At 35.0% G+C, this 17,234-nt stretch overlaps 1 protein-coding gene across 2 annotated transcripts in view; it reads right to left on the minus strand.

The window, feature by feature from the left end:
- The window catches only part of LOC117345046, a 33,109-nt gene extending 19,907 nt beyond the window's left edge, over positions 1-13,202 (minus strand). The window contains exons 1-2 of one of the 2 annotated variants that reach the window (XM_033907985.1): positions 13,098-13,202; positions 1,945-2,051 (exon numbers count right to left, since the gene is read on the minus strand). In XM_033907985.1, coding sequence (XP_033763876.1) covers positions 1,945-1,960 — 16 coding nt within the window. In that variant the 5' untranslated portion in view covers positions 1,961-2,051; positions 13,098-13,202. The remainder of the gene's footprint in view (positions 1-1,944; positions 2,052-13,097) is intronic. The other variant, XM_033907986.1, reaches the window with a different exon arrangement.
- Positions 13,203-17,234: the final 4,032 nt, after the last annotated feature.

The raw sequence follows: 17,234 nt of genomic DNA on the forward strand, positions 1-17,234 counted from the left end.
GAAGCTATCAAGAGATATATCGAGTCAACGCATCCGAATAGAAATACCAAAATGTTCTTCGAAATATTTAAGTACATTTCATGGGAAAAAACATTGAAAGATGTCGTGGAATGAACAAAACAATTGATCTGTGTCGGAGAGGTTGGGAGGAGTTGTGTAATTAGAACGAAAAAAATCCTAAACCAAATCAAACTTTGCTAGAAGTAAAAACGATATCAAGCATTTAAAGATCCAAATTTCATCCCTGCTATATCTACTCAATCAATCAATCAATCAATCAACCAATCAATCAATCAATCAATCAATCAATCAATCAATCAATCAATCAATCATAGTCTATCTAATTGTCATGATGTTAAAGCCACATACTCCCAAACAACCTAAAATTCTAGTTGCACACATGTATTAATGGCAATCCTGAGACATCAGTGTATAAAGACAAGAAATATCTTTTAAAAAGATAAAAGGCATAGTTTTAATGCTGGTGGTTATAATGCAAAAATGCTGGTGAAATAAATTAACGAACTAATGCGTTTAAGCACGGAAAACAACGTTATATCAGTTTGAGTCATTTTTGGTGATAATATGGCTGCATTTGAATCAGGAATATAATGTTATTAATGTGTCATTTGAATAGATACATCCACTTATTCAGCTTGCATTCAATCTTAACTTTGTTTCGTTTTTAACTGCATATCTGCATTTTGCATTTACCGCTACATTGACCAATCACATACTCCATCTTGACCAGTAACGTTAACGCCACCTTTCACGTCATATCCGGGGCCAAAGGAATATTATGCGGGTATGCTGAATAACTCGCCGCATTTATATTTATCTCGAGATTTGTCACGGAGCCGAGAACCAGGCTATACCATGGCCGTGGTTTACATATCGAGCATACGTGAACTTTGCTAAAATGCTTTTAATTAAACATATTAACAGAATATTCGCATAAGACCCAGGTTACTGAACAAAACAAACAAACATAGTTTACATTTAAACACTTAATTTTACAACGTAGCAATATGCATACAACAAAACATCGATAAAATTTTAGATCGGTGAAGTTGACAATGTTCAAAAGCTAACCAGCAATCCTATAGTCTATTCCCTTTTCTTCATTCGTTAAGTTCCAACGAATCAATTCTTTTCCTAAGGACATACTCGGGTTTTGCCGATTCCACTCACTTTTGTATCTTTTTTTGGCAGAATCCGTCTGCGTTTTCGCAGTTCCACGCTTGCGGCGTTCCGCCATTTTGTATGGACTTAAAACCCGCCTTTGCATTGTGGGACTAATTTTCAGAGAAACTTGGTCCGACTCCGGCAGCCAGTTATTATTTTTGGGAATTCCCCGTATACTTTCATAAATACTCATTTTCTTTCAGTTTTTGATTCACGATAATCTGTTAGGTATGTATCAAGTCCGAATATAAATGTGTTCCAACTTCTACAAACAGTATAATAAGGAAGAGTAAAAATTATTATGTAATCAGAATATACTTAGACCCAACAGCGGGAGAGATACGAGAGTGGTTGGGCCAATCCCTACCGACAGATCACACAACCCCCGCCATTGGGATCTTGACAATTAATACTGATAAAGTGATAAAGTTAAAGTGAAAAAGATAAACATATTTTAAGCGGATTGAAAATATTAGCTCACATATTTTCTGTCGGACTGTACATAATAAATGATCTGGTTATAAGATAAAAAAAACAGTATTACAATTATCAAAAGGAACAGTTTCTGAATTAATTTGCAAACCAAAATGTGATAGGGCTAACTCTAGATCGAAAGGATTTTATTCACATATACAGTCATGCAGCAGTTTATGAACAGTGAATTCTTGTCATGTCAGTTCTGAAACTATTATGTTGTCATCAAAGCAGGTCAAGGGTCAATGTTTTTGTTAAACGTGTAAATAAACATAATATGTATACCTCTTTTATAAGACATTTCTGCATAAAGCAAGTTGACATTCAATTAGTTAACGCTTTATATTTCTTTCTTTTCCAAAACAGTCATCCTTTGGCAAATCGTCCCTGATCTGTAAAGCAACATGCATATTGTTAACGGAATGAATAAATATATATATATGTAGGTATAAGCTTATTAATATAATTCTTTATTTCCTCCAAATTGAAGAGTTACAAAAAGAAATACATGTATACATTGTTGTCAAAATACATTTAAAGTATCATCAATTGGTAATTGAATGAACATAAACAGAAATAGTTAAATAACTACAGAAAGAAAGGTTACGTAAGTAGCAAATAATACAAAATTATTACAATGCGTGTGAAGCCTGAGGTTTCCAGGGGTTGGGGAGAGCCCTCTCAGGCTTTCACACGCATTAACACACACGAAGTAAGGGGGGATATAATAATAATAAAAATAATTAATTAAACAGTTATTAATTCGGTACTACTCCATTAAAAAAAACCCATCTGATGTCATACGTGTATTACAATATTAATGCTGATACAACAGCGACATTTTGTCAACAAAAATAGCACTATGCAGTTCAAATATCACATGATCAGATCGACTTAATCTGTAGGGAAGGCTTCCTCCAAGTAGCACATGAATTAAGTTATATTCTGATAAGTAATGTAAGAACACGCTTAATTCTATATCAAAAACAGCACTAATAAGACACCATAGATCGTCCCTAAGACTTTCAGTTTTTGTACAATGGAGTACTATATATGATATATGGTCATTATGTAAAATACCACAGAAATGACACAATCTATAATGTTTGTTGATCTTAAATCAGTACATAATCGAACTATATTACTTAACTTGCTTTGATGTTCAGGGAAGTTTAGTACTGCTGTCCATAAAATATGTGGAGAAATTACATATTGAATGAGCAAAAACCTAATGAAATCTGAATCGTTATTCATTCTATTGTACATCATTAATTTTTCCCAATTCAAAACACCTTTATAATGGACGATTTACTTCCATTTTGAACTACTTGGGAAAACTGTATCTGAAGTATACTGCAACAACTCATTAAACAAATCATACTAGCGAAGTATTCTCACGATATCAGGAAAAAAAACATTTTGACCGGATTTCTTCAAAAGATACATTTTGATTTTGATTTAAACATATTTTTATTTGTAACTGAACTTTACAAAGGGATTGGGCACAAGTTATACAACTTATATAAAGCCCTTTCCCGATATAATTATACATAATCATTACAACAAGATGGCATATTTACATATTTAAATTGAGAGAGAAAGAGAGAGTTACATATCTATATATATCCACCCAAGCAATTTAGATAAGAGCTAATCTTCACCGATGCCGACAACAGAAGTATACACAAAGCACTTTTCACAGCTTGCTGCTGGTACTAATGTTCATCACTTCCCATTGTTTCGTTCTCCTTTCACTCCTTACTTCCTTGAATATCCGTTTCTCTTTTGTTGTCGGCAACGGAAAAGAATAAGTATAATCAAGTGATAATATATATATACACATACTTATGTATACATACACAAAAACACAACATACCATATGTAAATATATACATGAAATATAAATCTACAATGGGTGTAGGAGAGAAATCAGAATCTATTTGAGTTAGCGATGTATATCTGAGTGACTTGACAAATTCTTAAATTTTCATCTTGCAATAAATCATTTCTTCCGTGTAAAAGTTACATGAATAGACGTTTGAGAAATATAGTATGAGTTAAGTATTTACTGCCGGACTTTTTTTATGTGAAATAGGCTGATACACATGTATAAATTTATACAGATATAGAGATATAGATAGATGTTCATGTACCAGTAAGTATTCTATGCCAGTAAAGGCTAGAAACATTGTTGAAAGAAAATAATTTGAATAAATCAAACATAGACAGATACTGTGTTGGCAGATATGGTGCTGGTTGGCTAGTAATTATCATTTTATGCTCCATTATGATTCATCCTTTAGGGATTGATGCACACAAGACAGAAATAATAAGTAATTACAAGTTTTCAGAGTTATTATTAGTGAGGAGGATGGCACTGAAGCAGGATTATAAACATGTATTTTTCAGAGTTTCCTCTGACCTTAACACCAAACATAAGACACTGATAGAAAGTTGTCCTTTATGAGACATATAATGATCTTACCATCAAAATATCTTCGTCTGGTAATAGGGCAAGAAGAAACTTACTGGTGTGCTTATATGGATTTTCAGAACATTGTTACATGTATGAGTATTTGAAACTCAGACTTGGTGATGGGATGGGCGAGTTTGTTTAACTTTCTAGTTTCTAAAAGTTCATTTCAAGGCTTCTTGAAATATTCCACATTAATAATCTCAAGTTAATTTGTTCTTGGATTTTTTAAAAGGACAATGGGAAATAGGATTTTTTAAAGTGAAACAAGCAATCAATGGTATGTGAATATAGTTTATTTGTATTTCAGATATTGCCCAATTACTTGTAAGGTCTGGAGCTGTCTCAATTTTACTAGCAAGCCTGGTGTACACAAATAATGAGAGCATTGGCTTATGGATGATTCTGCCTAATATATGACATCAAAGGTAAGCTAATAGATTTATCTTATTAATTATAAATGCACTACAATTAAAATGTTCATTATCTTATAGTTTTGTTTGAATTGATCATAACTTTCTGCTTTCCTATCCAAATATGTGAGCTCATTTCCTATACTTCATTATTGACTGTTTAAGTTTCATTTGAAATTTTGAAGTGTTCTTAAGAATAAATCTGTAATGCCTTGAAAATAATTTTTTTTTATTAGTGTATATATATCTGGATGCTTATGATATTGATTTTCTCCAATTTCAAATTTCAGGTACATCAGCTTTAGGACTTTTATTTATATGGATATTTGTGGTGTGACCAATACTAGAAGATAAATGCCATCCCCTGCCACCAGAGACAGCAGATTTAGGCATCTTTTCCCTATAGCTACCCCTCCCACTATTCTGTCATTGATTAAAATGATATAACTTAATATTTGTGTTGGTGTTGTTTTTCAGCTGCTAACAAGCTGAATCATGCAATTCTGATCTTAAGTAAATTATCATTTTCAAAAACATGGTACATTAATATATATATATATCATTTATACCAAATATGGCTTGCCTGGCCAATCATATTAAATAAAGTTCAGAATTCTTTATAATCCATAACCAACATGTAGCCAAGGTTTAAGTGTTTATATCAATCAACTTGTTTGTCTGCCAAACTGGATTATTCAAACTGAAAATTTCATCAATAACATATGTTCCTTTGTTGAATTTGGACTTTATTCACTTGTCTATATATTTCTACCTGTCTTTTGTCTGTGAATAAAGTCTAGGACTTCTCTACCAGGAAGACATTCACACACAGAATGATATGGGCAAAGATGGTTATAACCATTTGATTTGCATGCCTTCAATAATTTTAATTTTTATTAGTATAATCTGTTTTTGGTATACTAGTTATACCAGATGCTAGTTATTATGACCTTCATACTATCTCTGTGAACAAGTGTCTAATTATGATAGGTATTGAAAAACTAGAACAAATACAACAAGTGAAGTAGATATGAAACATCAAAATGGTCAGTTGCTAAATTGGTAGCCATGGCAACTAAAAATGGATACAGTATGTACATACAGTTGAAGAGAGAAATTACAATTTTACATTTTCTACATAATGGTAAAATTCGCATTGATAAAATCAGCTTCAATATCATGATTTGGCTACACATGGTAGCTGTCGACAAAAATTATAAAATAGGAAAGGAATAAATATAACTAAATATAACTTTTGAAAGATTAATTATTAACGTTAAAACCATGAAAACAACAACCTAATTATAAAGTATGGTTTATGATTAACATTTATAATCCTAATACATTTTGTACAGCAGTCTAAGCTACAAACAGTTTTACATTTTACATTTTTAATCAGATGGGAGCATATGTGGATGTTTTTCTAAGAAAAAATATTGCATTTTTACGTATTTTCACTTCTGGTTGCCATGGTAACGTTTTAAATCCAAAAAATAAAAGTTTTGTCATAAAATCTGGATAAGTCCTCTTTACAAGTTTCAATATATATATATAGACTGCTGACTAAACATGCAATTATACCTGTAATACAAAACCAAATTTCTTACAATGAAGGCTAGGCAAAGAAAACGGAAATAAAAACTTTTACAAAAATCACTGCTTTTATTTTCAGTGAGTAACCATGACAACAACTGCAAAAAATAGAAAATGCTACATTTATTTGTGTTTATCCTCATTCCTCAAACGTCTGATATATCATTAATTTTATATATCAGCACTTATTTCACTCTCATCAGCTTAAAATGTATAAACATATGAAATAAGTAATTTTTGTCATAAAATCATAAATTTTGGTAACCATGGTAACGTCAATAATGCAAAAACACCAATTTTGTTATTTGATTTGAAAAGCTTATATTCTCAAGTTTCTAAATATATATGGGTTGTTTACCAAAAATGTTGACGCAAAAGGATGAAAAATCATGATGAACCAAAATGTCGGATTTTTTTCAGTTCTATTAAAAAATCCTGGGAGTTAAGGGGTTAATGGATTTTACGATACAATTTTGAGCGCACTCTAATTTGATTAATTCGGTTCTCGATAATGTCCATAGTTCACACCCATACAGGGCAGACGGGAAATCTTTAGTCTGGATCACCTAGGAAATTGTTAAAGGATTAAGTGTCCTAGGATAGGCACCAGATCGTATAAGAGCCATAGTTCCACTTTTCATTCTCTTACATGCAGACTCCGTTCTGTCTGATGAACACAATTTAAAATTCAAAACAAGTTTGGACCGCGGGATTTCCAGCGTCCACTGTTGAAACTCGAAACGCGAGACGACCGCCTGTCGGAAAAGTCTGGTTGCAATCTGTCAGAATTGTTATCCGGCATAGGAGGCGGTCGACTACTGATATCTGCATTACCGGATTCCTCAAACACAATGCATTCGAAAATTCGATATCAAAAAGTCAATAAAATACAACACTACTTGGCCAAACAGAAAGTATCTGACATCGATGGAAGAGGGCTCTTTATGACGCCAGAAGTTCATCACAGAATTCATAGTAAAAAGAACTAAAATGACCAAAATGTTGGAGTTCACCGTAAGCGGTATGCATAGGGCGCGGCCATCTTGTATCGTGGAATATATTGGCGGGCTATAGGCCTATATGAGGGTTTCTTTTCTTCGAGTTGCGAGTTGCAAAATGCGAGTTGCGAGTTACAAAATGCGAGTTGCGAAACAAAACTCGCACTTTGTAACGCGCAACTGACAAAAAGTGAACCACCGTATATATATAGCATATACTATATAGAGACACAATCAAACTTCATCAACATGCAGACAAAATACAGTAATTACGATATCAAGTCCATATTTGAAATCATATAAGTACTCTGTGTTGATAAAATGGTCACCATACCTCGTTCCATGTCATTACTGCAGGAGGAACACAATAAATGTCGTCGATAAACACAGACATATGCAAACACAACGTTTACCTGTGTCCGCCATCTTGTCCCCAGATCTGTAAAGCCTATGACATGCATATTGTTAACGGAATGAATTAATATATACATGTAGTTATAAGTTTATATCCTCACTCAGCCGGGTAGAAACACGTTTACAAACAGTATATATATAGATACAGAACACGCGGAAGTACACACGCAGAAAGAATATCGAATTACATAATTATTTTCCCCCATTATTTACTTGGAATTAATTTTTTCAACAGTCACGCTTTAAAACTCCCAAACAGACTATCTTCCTGAACAGGAAAGTGATCACTGGTTTTGACTTGAGTTCTCGTTAACATGTTGATTATACTAACTTACACCAAGTCTGAGCGTTGTATATAATGACATGTATATATGGCTATCATACCAGTAATGAACGTAGTGTAAAAATGAAAATATATACATTGTACGTTGGAATATTACAAATATAATAAATACAGTACAGTGGAACTTCGTTAACTCGAACTCGGAAAGCTCGAATACCCAGCTTAACTCGAAGTACACTTAACTGATGAGCGACAAAGCGGAGTTATAATGATTATGAAATGTTGACAAATATTGATCAAATTTTGCACCAAAAATGACAACTCGCTTAATTCGGAACACTCGGATAACTCGAAGTTTTCTCGTGGTCCCGTCGAGTTCGAATTAACTAAGTTCCACTGTATGTTTTATTGTTACTTGATTGATTGACCTATTGTTAGACTGAGTCTGACAGCCTATATTTAGACTAACAGCCTATTGTGAGACTAACCAATAACCGGTTACTCACCGAAATGATTTCCGACCGACAGGTTATCAAAGATAAAAACGACCGGTTTGAGATCCCTAGTAAAATCTACGCCAGGTTTCTTCCGATATGGGTGAACTTTCTACGTCATTCTTTACATTTGGAATAAAACATGAATACAAATTGTCAAGTGATTATAATATTGAGGCATATATAGATTGGTGACTTACATGTACCTTTGCTGGTGCTTGCGTGAAGTGTAACTAACTTCGAATAGCCTAGACTTCCGTGTATAGGACAACCAAACCACGTGACATAAAGTATACATTCGAATAGCCTAGACTTCCGTGTAAAGGACTACCAAACCAAGTGACTTATAGTATACATAGGACTATTAAACCAGGTGACATAAAGTATACATTCGAATAGCCTAGACTTCCGTGTATAGGATTACCAAACCACGTGACATATAGTATACATAGGACTACTAAACCACGTGACATATAGTATACATCCGATTAGTCTAGACTTCCGTGTATAGGACTACCAAACCACGTGACATAAAGTATACATTCGATTAGCCTAGACTTCCGTGTATAGGACAACCAAACCACGTGACATATAGTATACATTCGATTAGTCTAGACTTCCGTGTATAGGCCTACCAAACCACGTGACATATAGTATACATTCGAATAGCCTAGACTTCCGTGTATAGGCCTACCAAACCACATGACATATAGTATATATGTAGCGTGGAAATATATTTCACGCTTATGTTTATTATCTAGCATGCAAGTATGTTGTTTTCTAGAATACATAATACTACTGGAAGTTATCACCCGTGGATATTATGTGAAACAGTGTATATTCGATGCGAAGTGTGTACATGTGTACGTCTGAATGGTATTTATGTGAACCTAATGTATGATATGTTGAACTTCATAGATGTGTAAATAAAATTATGTGAACTTTAGTCTGGTGTCATAGTTGTCCCTGCCGTAGTCAGCTTCCATCTCGAACTTTTATTAATAGCGTCTCGTGTATACCCGAGTGGAACGCTACATATATTCGTATAGGGTGTGTATAGGGTCTATATATGTGTGTGTATATACGGGGCAGCAGGGAGCTAGTTTTCATTATAAGGAGTTGTTTACGTTCTATAGCATCGTGGAGCTGTGTATTAGGGCCCAACCTGATTGACAGGTTGCATAAGGCCCGTGTAAATTTAGTAACAGGTCCTATTTATAACTAGTGTTTAACCAATCAGAGAGAATGAGGAGCGAGCTGTAAGTAGGTCGGAGGAGCGAGAGGAGCAGGTCTTAACCAATCAGCGTGAGTGAGGAGCGACAGAGGAGCCAAATCTAGGTCGGAGGACAGATGTTAGCCAATGAAAATGCAGTATGAAAGTGGTATATAAGGGGTGAAAGTGACGAAAACAAGGAGATAAAGTTTTGCTTTGGGAAATACTCCACGCAACTTGTGATAAGATATTGATACTTGGATTTAACTTACATTTTTATGGGATTTACTAAGTGTGTTATTCTCACTATGGAATACATAATACTACTGGAAGTTATCACCCGTGGATATTATGTGAAACAGTGTATATTCGATGCGAAGTGTGTACATGTGTACGTCTGAATGGGATTTATGTGAACCTAATGTATGATATGTTAAACTTCATAGATGTGTAAATAAAATTATGTGAACTTTAGTCTGGTGTCATAGTTGTCCTTGCCGTAGTCAGCTTCCCTCTCGAACTTTTATTAATAGCGTCTCGTGTATACCCGAGTGGAACGCTACATATATTCGAATAGCCTAGACTCCCGTGTATAGGACAACCAAACCACGTGACATATAGTATACATAGGACTACTAAACCACGTGACATATAGTATACATTCGAATAGCCTAGACTTCCGTGTATATGATTACCAAACCACGTGACATATAGTATACATAGGACTACTAAACCACGTGACATATAGTATACATTCGAATAGTCTAGACTTCCTTGTATAGGACTACCAAACCACGTGACATATAGTATACATTCGAATAGTCTAGACTTCCGTGTATAGGACTACCAAACCACGTGACATATAGTATACATTCGATTAGCCTAGACTTCTGTGTATAGGACTACCAGCCCACGTGACAAATAGTATACATTCGTGACAACAAATATTATTTATCACTTCGATCATTATATTGTTGCGTGTATACATAAGCCTATGCCTTTACTATTTTTGATGTACCCGGACACTGGGAAATGTTGTTACTCCTTCCCGTGTCGTTCCTGTCCCGTTTAGTCCCATCTTCATGATTTCAGAGATTTTGAAAAAAAAAGATGTTTAGAAAAAGAAAAACTTGTCAATAGCCTGTATAACTCGGTGTTGCCAGGTACCGAAGCACAATTCAGTATTGCTATTTATAAAAACTTATACACCAGCTTAGACATATTATTCTAGCAACTTCAGTTCTTAAGATATTTCGATCAAACTGTACAAAGGTCACGCATAAGTAAACATAAGTCGAATCAATCAAATTGTTGTTGATTGAACGTTAAGTATAAGCGTAAGGTAAGCGTCTTCTTCATCCACGATATCCGCAAGTTTTAATTAAAATAAGGCCTTAGATAGTGACAACTGAACTACCAGGGATATAAACCGTCGAACACGTCTGACTTTATATTGCACAAGGACATAAAGTGATTCCAGATGAGATCAGACCATAATTTTTTCCCATGACTTTTATAGACATCCAACTCTCTAAACCCTATGCTGCTAGTTTTTTTCCGTCAGTGATCGGCATCAGAAATTAAATAAACTGGGAGTATATGTATCTTGAAATGGAAAAGTTACAACAGGGAAGTTGAATCATCACACTCGTTACATTCGGGTGTGGTTCAGTTTCCATTATTTTGTAGTAGCATTCCTCTTTTCCGATTCTATGGTATTAAATGCCCAAGTTAATTCGATATAAAGGGACAGAACCAAACATTCAGTTTGATGTAAACCAGTTTTAACGCCGATATACACGCTATATAGATCATGTACATGTGTTCCAACTTCTACAAACAGTATACAGTCGAACCTGTCTATAAAGGACACCTAAGGGACAAGACAAAAGTGTCCTTTATAGAGAGGTGTCCTTTATATAGAGGTTCAACGAGTTATGTCCCTTATAAACGAAGAAACAAACCAAAGTCTGTTTATAGTACACTATATGTCTCCTGATTTATTATATTTAAACACTTAAACAAATGAATAAAAGACAAATAATTAAAGATAAATGCTTAATTAATTTTCAATCATTCATCTGACACAAAAATTGAAGTTGATATTTTTAATAATTTATATTAAGCCTATAGTTTTTAAACCAATCTTCACAATATCACACTATACTGAATATCTATTCAGACAAATACTCAACATAGTCAAAAATGTAAAGGTAATTCTTATCATAGTAAAACAATTTTCATTAATCCTCAATATTTTGGAAAATAAATATGTTTGAAATATCTTTTCTATTACAACATTAACTCTTCATAAATGAAAGTGCATTTTCCTCTGATAATTATAATCCCTAAGCATTTATTTTGAGACATATTTTCTGAAATCCACGTTAGGGATTTAATTTAATAAATACCGTTTTCTGGTTCAGTAAATTAGTATAGTGTATACAAAGACACTCGGAACTCTTCGGCTGTTCTTGATAGGTTAAGTAGTCATATTCCGAGGAGTTCCGAGTGTGAGAAAATGGCGGCTGACAACCATGTGCCTGCCCTGTCAGATTAGCATACGGTGTATTTTGTAAGTAAAACAATTATGACAGACATAACTATTGCTTTGTCCCTCTTTTGTTGGTCTTGATAATGAATTAATTACCCCCTGACCATTCTTGTTGTCTAGGCTATGGTTGAATGGCTAAGCTTAGCTGTCACCGGTTGAGTAAACAAACACCTCTGCCGATGGCGATCGGTCACTCTCTTGTAATTACTGCCCATTGTTACAGCAACTTACCGGTAACAGGACAATTAGTGACTGATGAAGTGGCTTCCTAAGGTAGCATTGCTGCCAGGGGAGTTGAGTAATTAAGGCTTTGCTTGTTATTTAGAAACGTTTTACACACAAATATCAACACGGCTATGGTTTCACGTGTCCGTTATACGGAATTTTTAACAACTTTACGGACAAAAATAAGTGTCCGCTGTCCGCATTAGGAAGGTGTCCGCTATATACATGATATTTATATAGTGATTTTTTATTGGGGATTCCTGGAAGTGTCCGTTATGGACAGGTGTCCGCTATATAAAGGTGTCCGCTATTACAAGTTTGACTGTAATAAGGTAGAGTACACATTATTATGTAATCAGAATATACTTAGACCCAACGGCGGGAGAGATACGAGAGTGGCTGGGCCAATCCCCACCGACAGATCACACAACCCCCGCCATTGGGATCTTGACAATTAATACTGATAAAAGTATAAGTGAAAAAGATAAACATATTTTAAGCGTATTGAAAATATTAGCTCACTTATATTATCTATCAGAGTGTACATAATAAATGATCTGGTTATAAAATAAAAAAAACAGTATCTAGATTAATATGCAAACCAAAATGTGATAGGGCTAACTCTAGATAGAAAGGATTGTATTCAACTTTACAGTCATACAGTAGTTTATGGACAGTGAATTCTTGTCATGTCAGTTCTGAAACTATTATGTTGTCATCAAAGCAGGTCAAGGGTCAATGTTTTTGTTAAACGTGTAAATATACATAATATACATACCTCTTTTATAAGACATTTCTGTATAAAGCAAGTTGGCATTCAATTAGTAAACGCTTTCTATTCCTTTCTTTTCCAAAACAGCCATCCTTTGGCAAATCGTCCCTGATCTGTAAAGCAACATGCATATTGTTAACGGAATGAATGAATACTCACTCAGCCGGGTAGAAACACGTTTACAAACAGTGTATATATAGATACAGAACACGCGGAAGTACATACGCAGAGAGAATATAGAATTCCATACTTATTTTTCCCCATTATTTACTTGGAATTAATTTTTTCAACAGTCACATTTAAAAACTCCCAAACAGACTGTCTTCCTGAACAGGAAAGTGATCACTGGTTTTAACTTCAGTCCCCGTTAATATGTTGATCATACTTACTTACACCAAGTCCGAGCGTTGTATATAATGACATGTACATTATTGTATATACCTGTATATGGCTTACAAATACAATAAATAAACTGTGTTTTATTGTTACTTGATTGTTATAGGTTTTACCAGCTACATGTACACTGGAGCCCAGCCTATTGTTAGGCTACCAGCCTATTTCGAGACATCCAGCCTGTTATAGACTACTAGCCTATTTTGAGACTAACAGCATGTTGCTAGGCTACCAGCCTATTGTTAGACTAACAGCCTGTTGCTAGGCTACCAGCCTATTTCGAGACTAAGAGCCTATTGTAGACTATCAGTCTATTTGAGACTAACAGCCTATTGTTAGACTAACAACCTATTATTAGACTAACAGCCTATATTTAGACTAACAGCCTATTGTGAGACTAACCGATAACCGGTTACTCACCGAAATGATTTCCGACCGACAGGTTATCAAAAAAAAAAAAAACGACCGGTTTGAGATCCCTATTAAAATCTGCGCCAGGTTCTTTCCGATATAGGTTTACTTTCTACCTCATTCTTTATATTTGGAATAAATCATGAATATAAATGGTCAAGTGATTATAATATTGAGGCATATAGACAACTTGATTTTGGTGAATTACCTTTGCTGATGCTTGCGTGAAGTAAAACTTTGAATAGCCTAGACTTCCGTTTATAGGCCTACTAAACCACGTGACATATAGTATATATTCGAATAGTCTAGACTTCTGTGTGTAGGACAACCAAACCACGTGACATATAGTATACATTCGAATAGTCAGACTTCTGTGTATAGGACTACCAAACCACGTGACATAAAGTATATAATAGAATAGCCTAGACTTCCGTGTATAGGACTACCAAACCACGTGACATATAGTTTACATTCGAATAGTCTAGACTTCTGTGTATAGGACTACCAAACCACGTGACATAAAGTATACATTTGAATAGCCTAGACTTCTGTGTATAGGACTACCAAACCACGTGACATAAAGTATACATTCGAATAGCCTAGACTTCCTTTATAGGCCTACCAAACCACGTGACATATAGTATACATTCGAATAGTCTAGACTTCCGTGTATAGGCCTACCAAACCACGTGACATAAAGTATATATTCGAATTGCCTAGACGTCCGTGTATAGGACTACCAAACCACGTGACATATAGTATACATTCGAATAGCCTAGACTTCCGTGTATAGGACTACCAAACCATGTGACATAAAGTATACATTCGAATAGCCTAGACTTCTGTGTATAGGCCTACCAAACCACGTGACATATAGTATACATCAGAATAGTCTAGACTTCCGTGTATAGGACTACCAAACCACGTGACATATAGTATACATTCGAATAGCCTAGACTTCCGTGTATAGGACTACCAAACCACGTGACATATAGTATATATTCGAATAGCCTAGACTTCTGTGTATAGGACTACCAAACCACGTGACATATAGTATACATTCGAATAGTCAGACTTCTGTGTATAGGACTACCAAACCACGTGACATAAAGTATATATTCGAATAGCCTAGACTTCCGTGTATAGGACTACCAAACCACGTGACATATAGTTTACATTCGAATAGTCTAGACTTCTGTGTATAGGACTACCAAACCACGTGACATAAAGTATACATTCGAATAGCCTAGACTTCTGTGTATAGGACTACCAAACCACGTGACATAAATTATACATTCGAATTGCCTAGACGTCCGTGTATAGGACTACCAAACCACGTGACATATAGTATACATTCGAATAGCCTAGACTTCCGTGTATAGGACTACCAAACCACGTGACATAAAGTATACATTCGAATAGCCTAGACTTCTGTGTATAGGCCTACCAAACCACGTGACATATAGTATACATCAGAATAGTCTAGACTTCCGTGTATAGGACTACCAAACCACGTGACATATAGTATACATTCGAATAGCCTAGACTTCTGTGTATAGGACTACCAAACCACGTGACATATAGTATACATAGGACTACGAAACCACGTGACATATAGTATACATTCGATTAGTCTAGACTTCCGTGTATAGGACTACCAAACCACGTGACATATAGTATACATTCGATTAGCCTAGACTTCCGTGTATAGGCCTACCAAACCACGTGACATATAGTATGCATTAGAATAGTCTAGACTTCCGTGTATAGGACTACCAAACCACGTGACATATAGTATACATTCGATTAGTCTAGACTTCCGTGTATAGGATTACCAAACCACGTGACATATAGTATGCATTCGACTTCTGTGTATAGGACTACCAAACCACGTGACATATAGTATACATTAGAATAGTCTAGACTTCCGTGTATAGGACTACCAAACCACGTGACATATAGTATATATTCGAATAGTCTAGACTTCCTTGTATAGGACTACCAAACCACGTGACATATAGTATATATTCGAATAGTCTAGACTTCCGTATAGGACTACCAAACCACGTGACATATAGTATACATTCGATTAGCCTAGACTTCTGTGTATAGGACTACCAAACCACGTGACATATAGTACGAAAGCCGGTTGGGACCATTTTCGTAGAAGAAAATAAAAAAAAATTCGCGTTATTACGCGTAACTAACGCGTTATATCGCGAAACTTTTGCGAAATTACGCGAAACTAACGCGTTATTACGCGAAACTAACGCGTTATATCGCGAAACTATCGCGTAATAACGCGAAACTATCGCGTAATAACGCGAAACTAACGCGTTATTACGCGAAACTAACGCGATATATCGCGAAACTTTCGCGTAATTACGCGAAACTAACGCGTTATATCGCGAAACTTTCGCGTAATTACGCGAAACTAACGCGTATTAGGCTATGATATGACTGTGATATTCCCCCTTTCCCGATTAGCCAATTCTAAACATTCTCACTTTGCACAAATATTATTATCAACCCCGAAGCCGTGCTACAGTGTAGGACAAAACACCCCGACCCCAACCACCGGACTTTAGCCCCCCACCCACGGACAAAAGCCCCGTCTATATAAATTTAGTTGGTATACTTTATATACTATTAGTAAATCTGTATTTTTAATAGTAAATAGTGATGTTATAATACAAGTAGTATTTCATCAATAATCGCCGATTACATGGTGCCAGCAGGTTCCTAAAACATCTCCTTTTTCAGTATCTGTGTCTCAAATTATAATATAATTATTGTAATTTTAGGAAATCATAGAAATAATATAAAAATAAATTAATACAACAGTTCAATAAGTTGTTGTTTGAAGCGGTTGTTTATATTGCAGAAGCCACTGGTGACTGAAGTCACTTTTACATATTTGTATATATAGCATTTAATTTAACTCAATATAACCATTGCTAAAAACAGACATTGAATTTTTTTTTCAAATCAATAAAAAATATTTATTTTTATAAAGGGGCTTTTGTCTACTTTTTGATTAGTGTGAAGGGGCTTATGTCCTAGAGGCTAATGTCCACGGGGGCTTTTGTCCGTGCCCCCTCTCGCTACAGAGTGATATGATCACCAAATAATAAGTACGTACCCAAATATAATAACAGGGCCTATTCCGCAATCCTTGACGTCAAATCCAGGGTGACATAACAATCCAACAACTCGATTACGCACCAAAATATAGTAAAAAGGTAATTTCCAACTATCCATGTCGTCAAAAATGTATGCTTACATGTACATGTAGGTACGTGCTCCCGGACAGAGTTTAATAGACTGAATTCTTAAATG

The sequence above is a fragment of the Pecten maximus genome, chromosome 16 (assembly GCF_902652985.1).
Source record: "Pecten maximus chromosome 16, xPecMax1.1, whole genome shotgun sequence".
In the NCBI taxonomy this organism is placed as follows: Eukaryota; Metazoa; Mollusca; class Bivalvia; order Pectinida; family Pectinidae; genus Pecten; species Pecten maximus.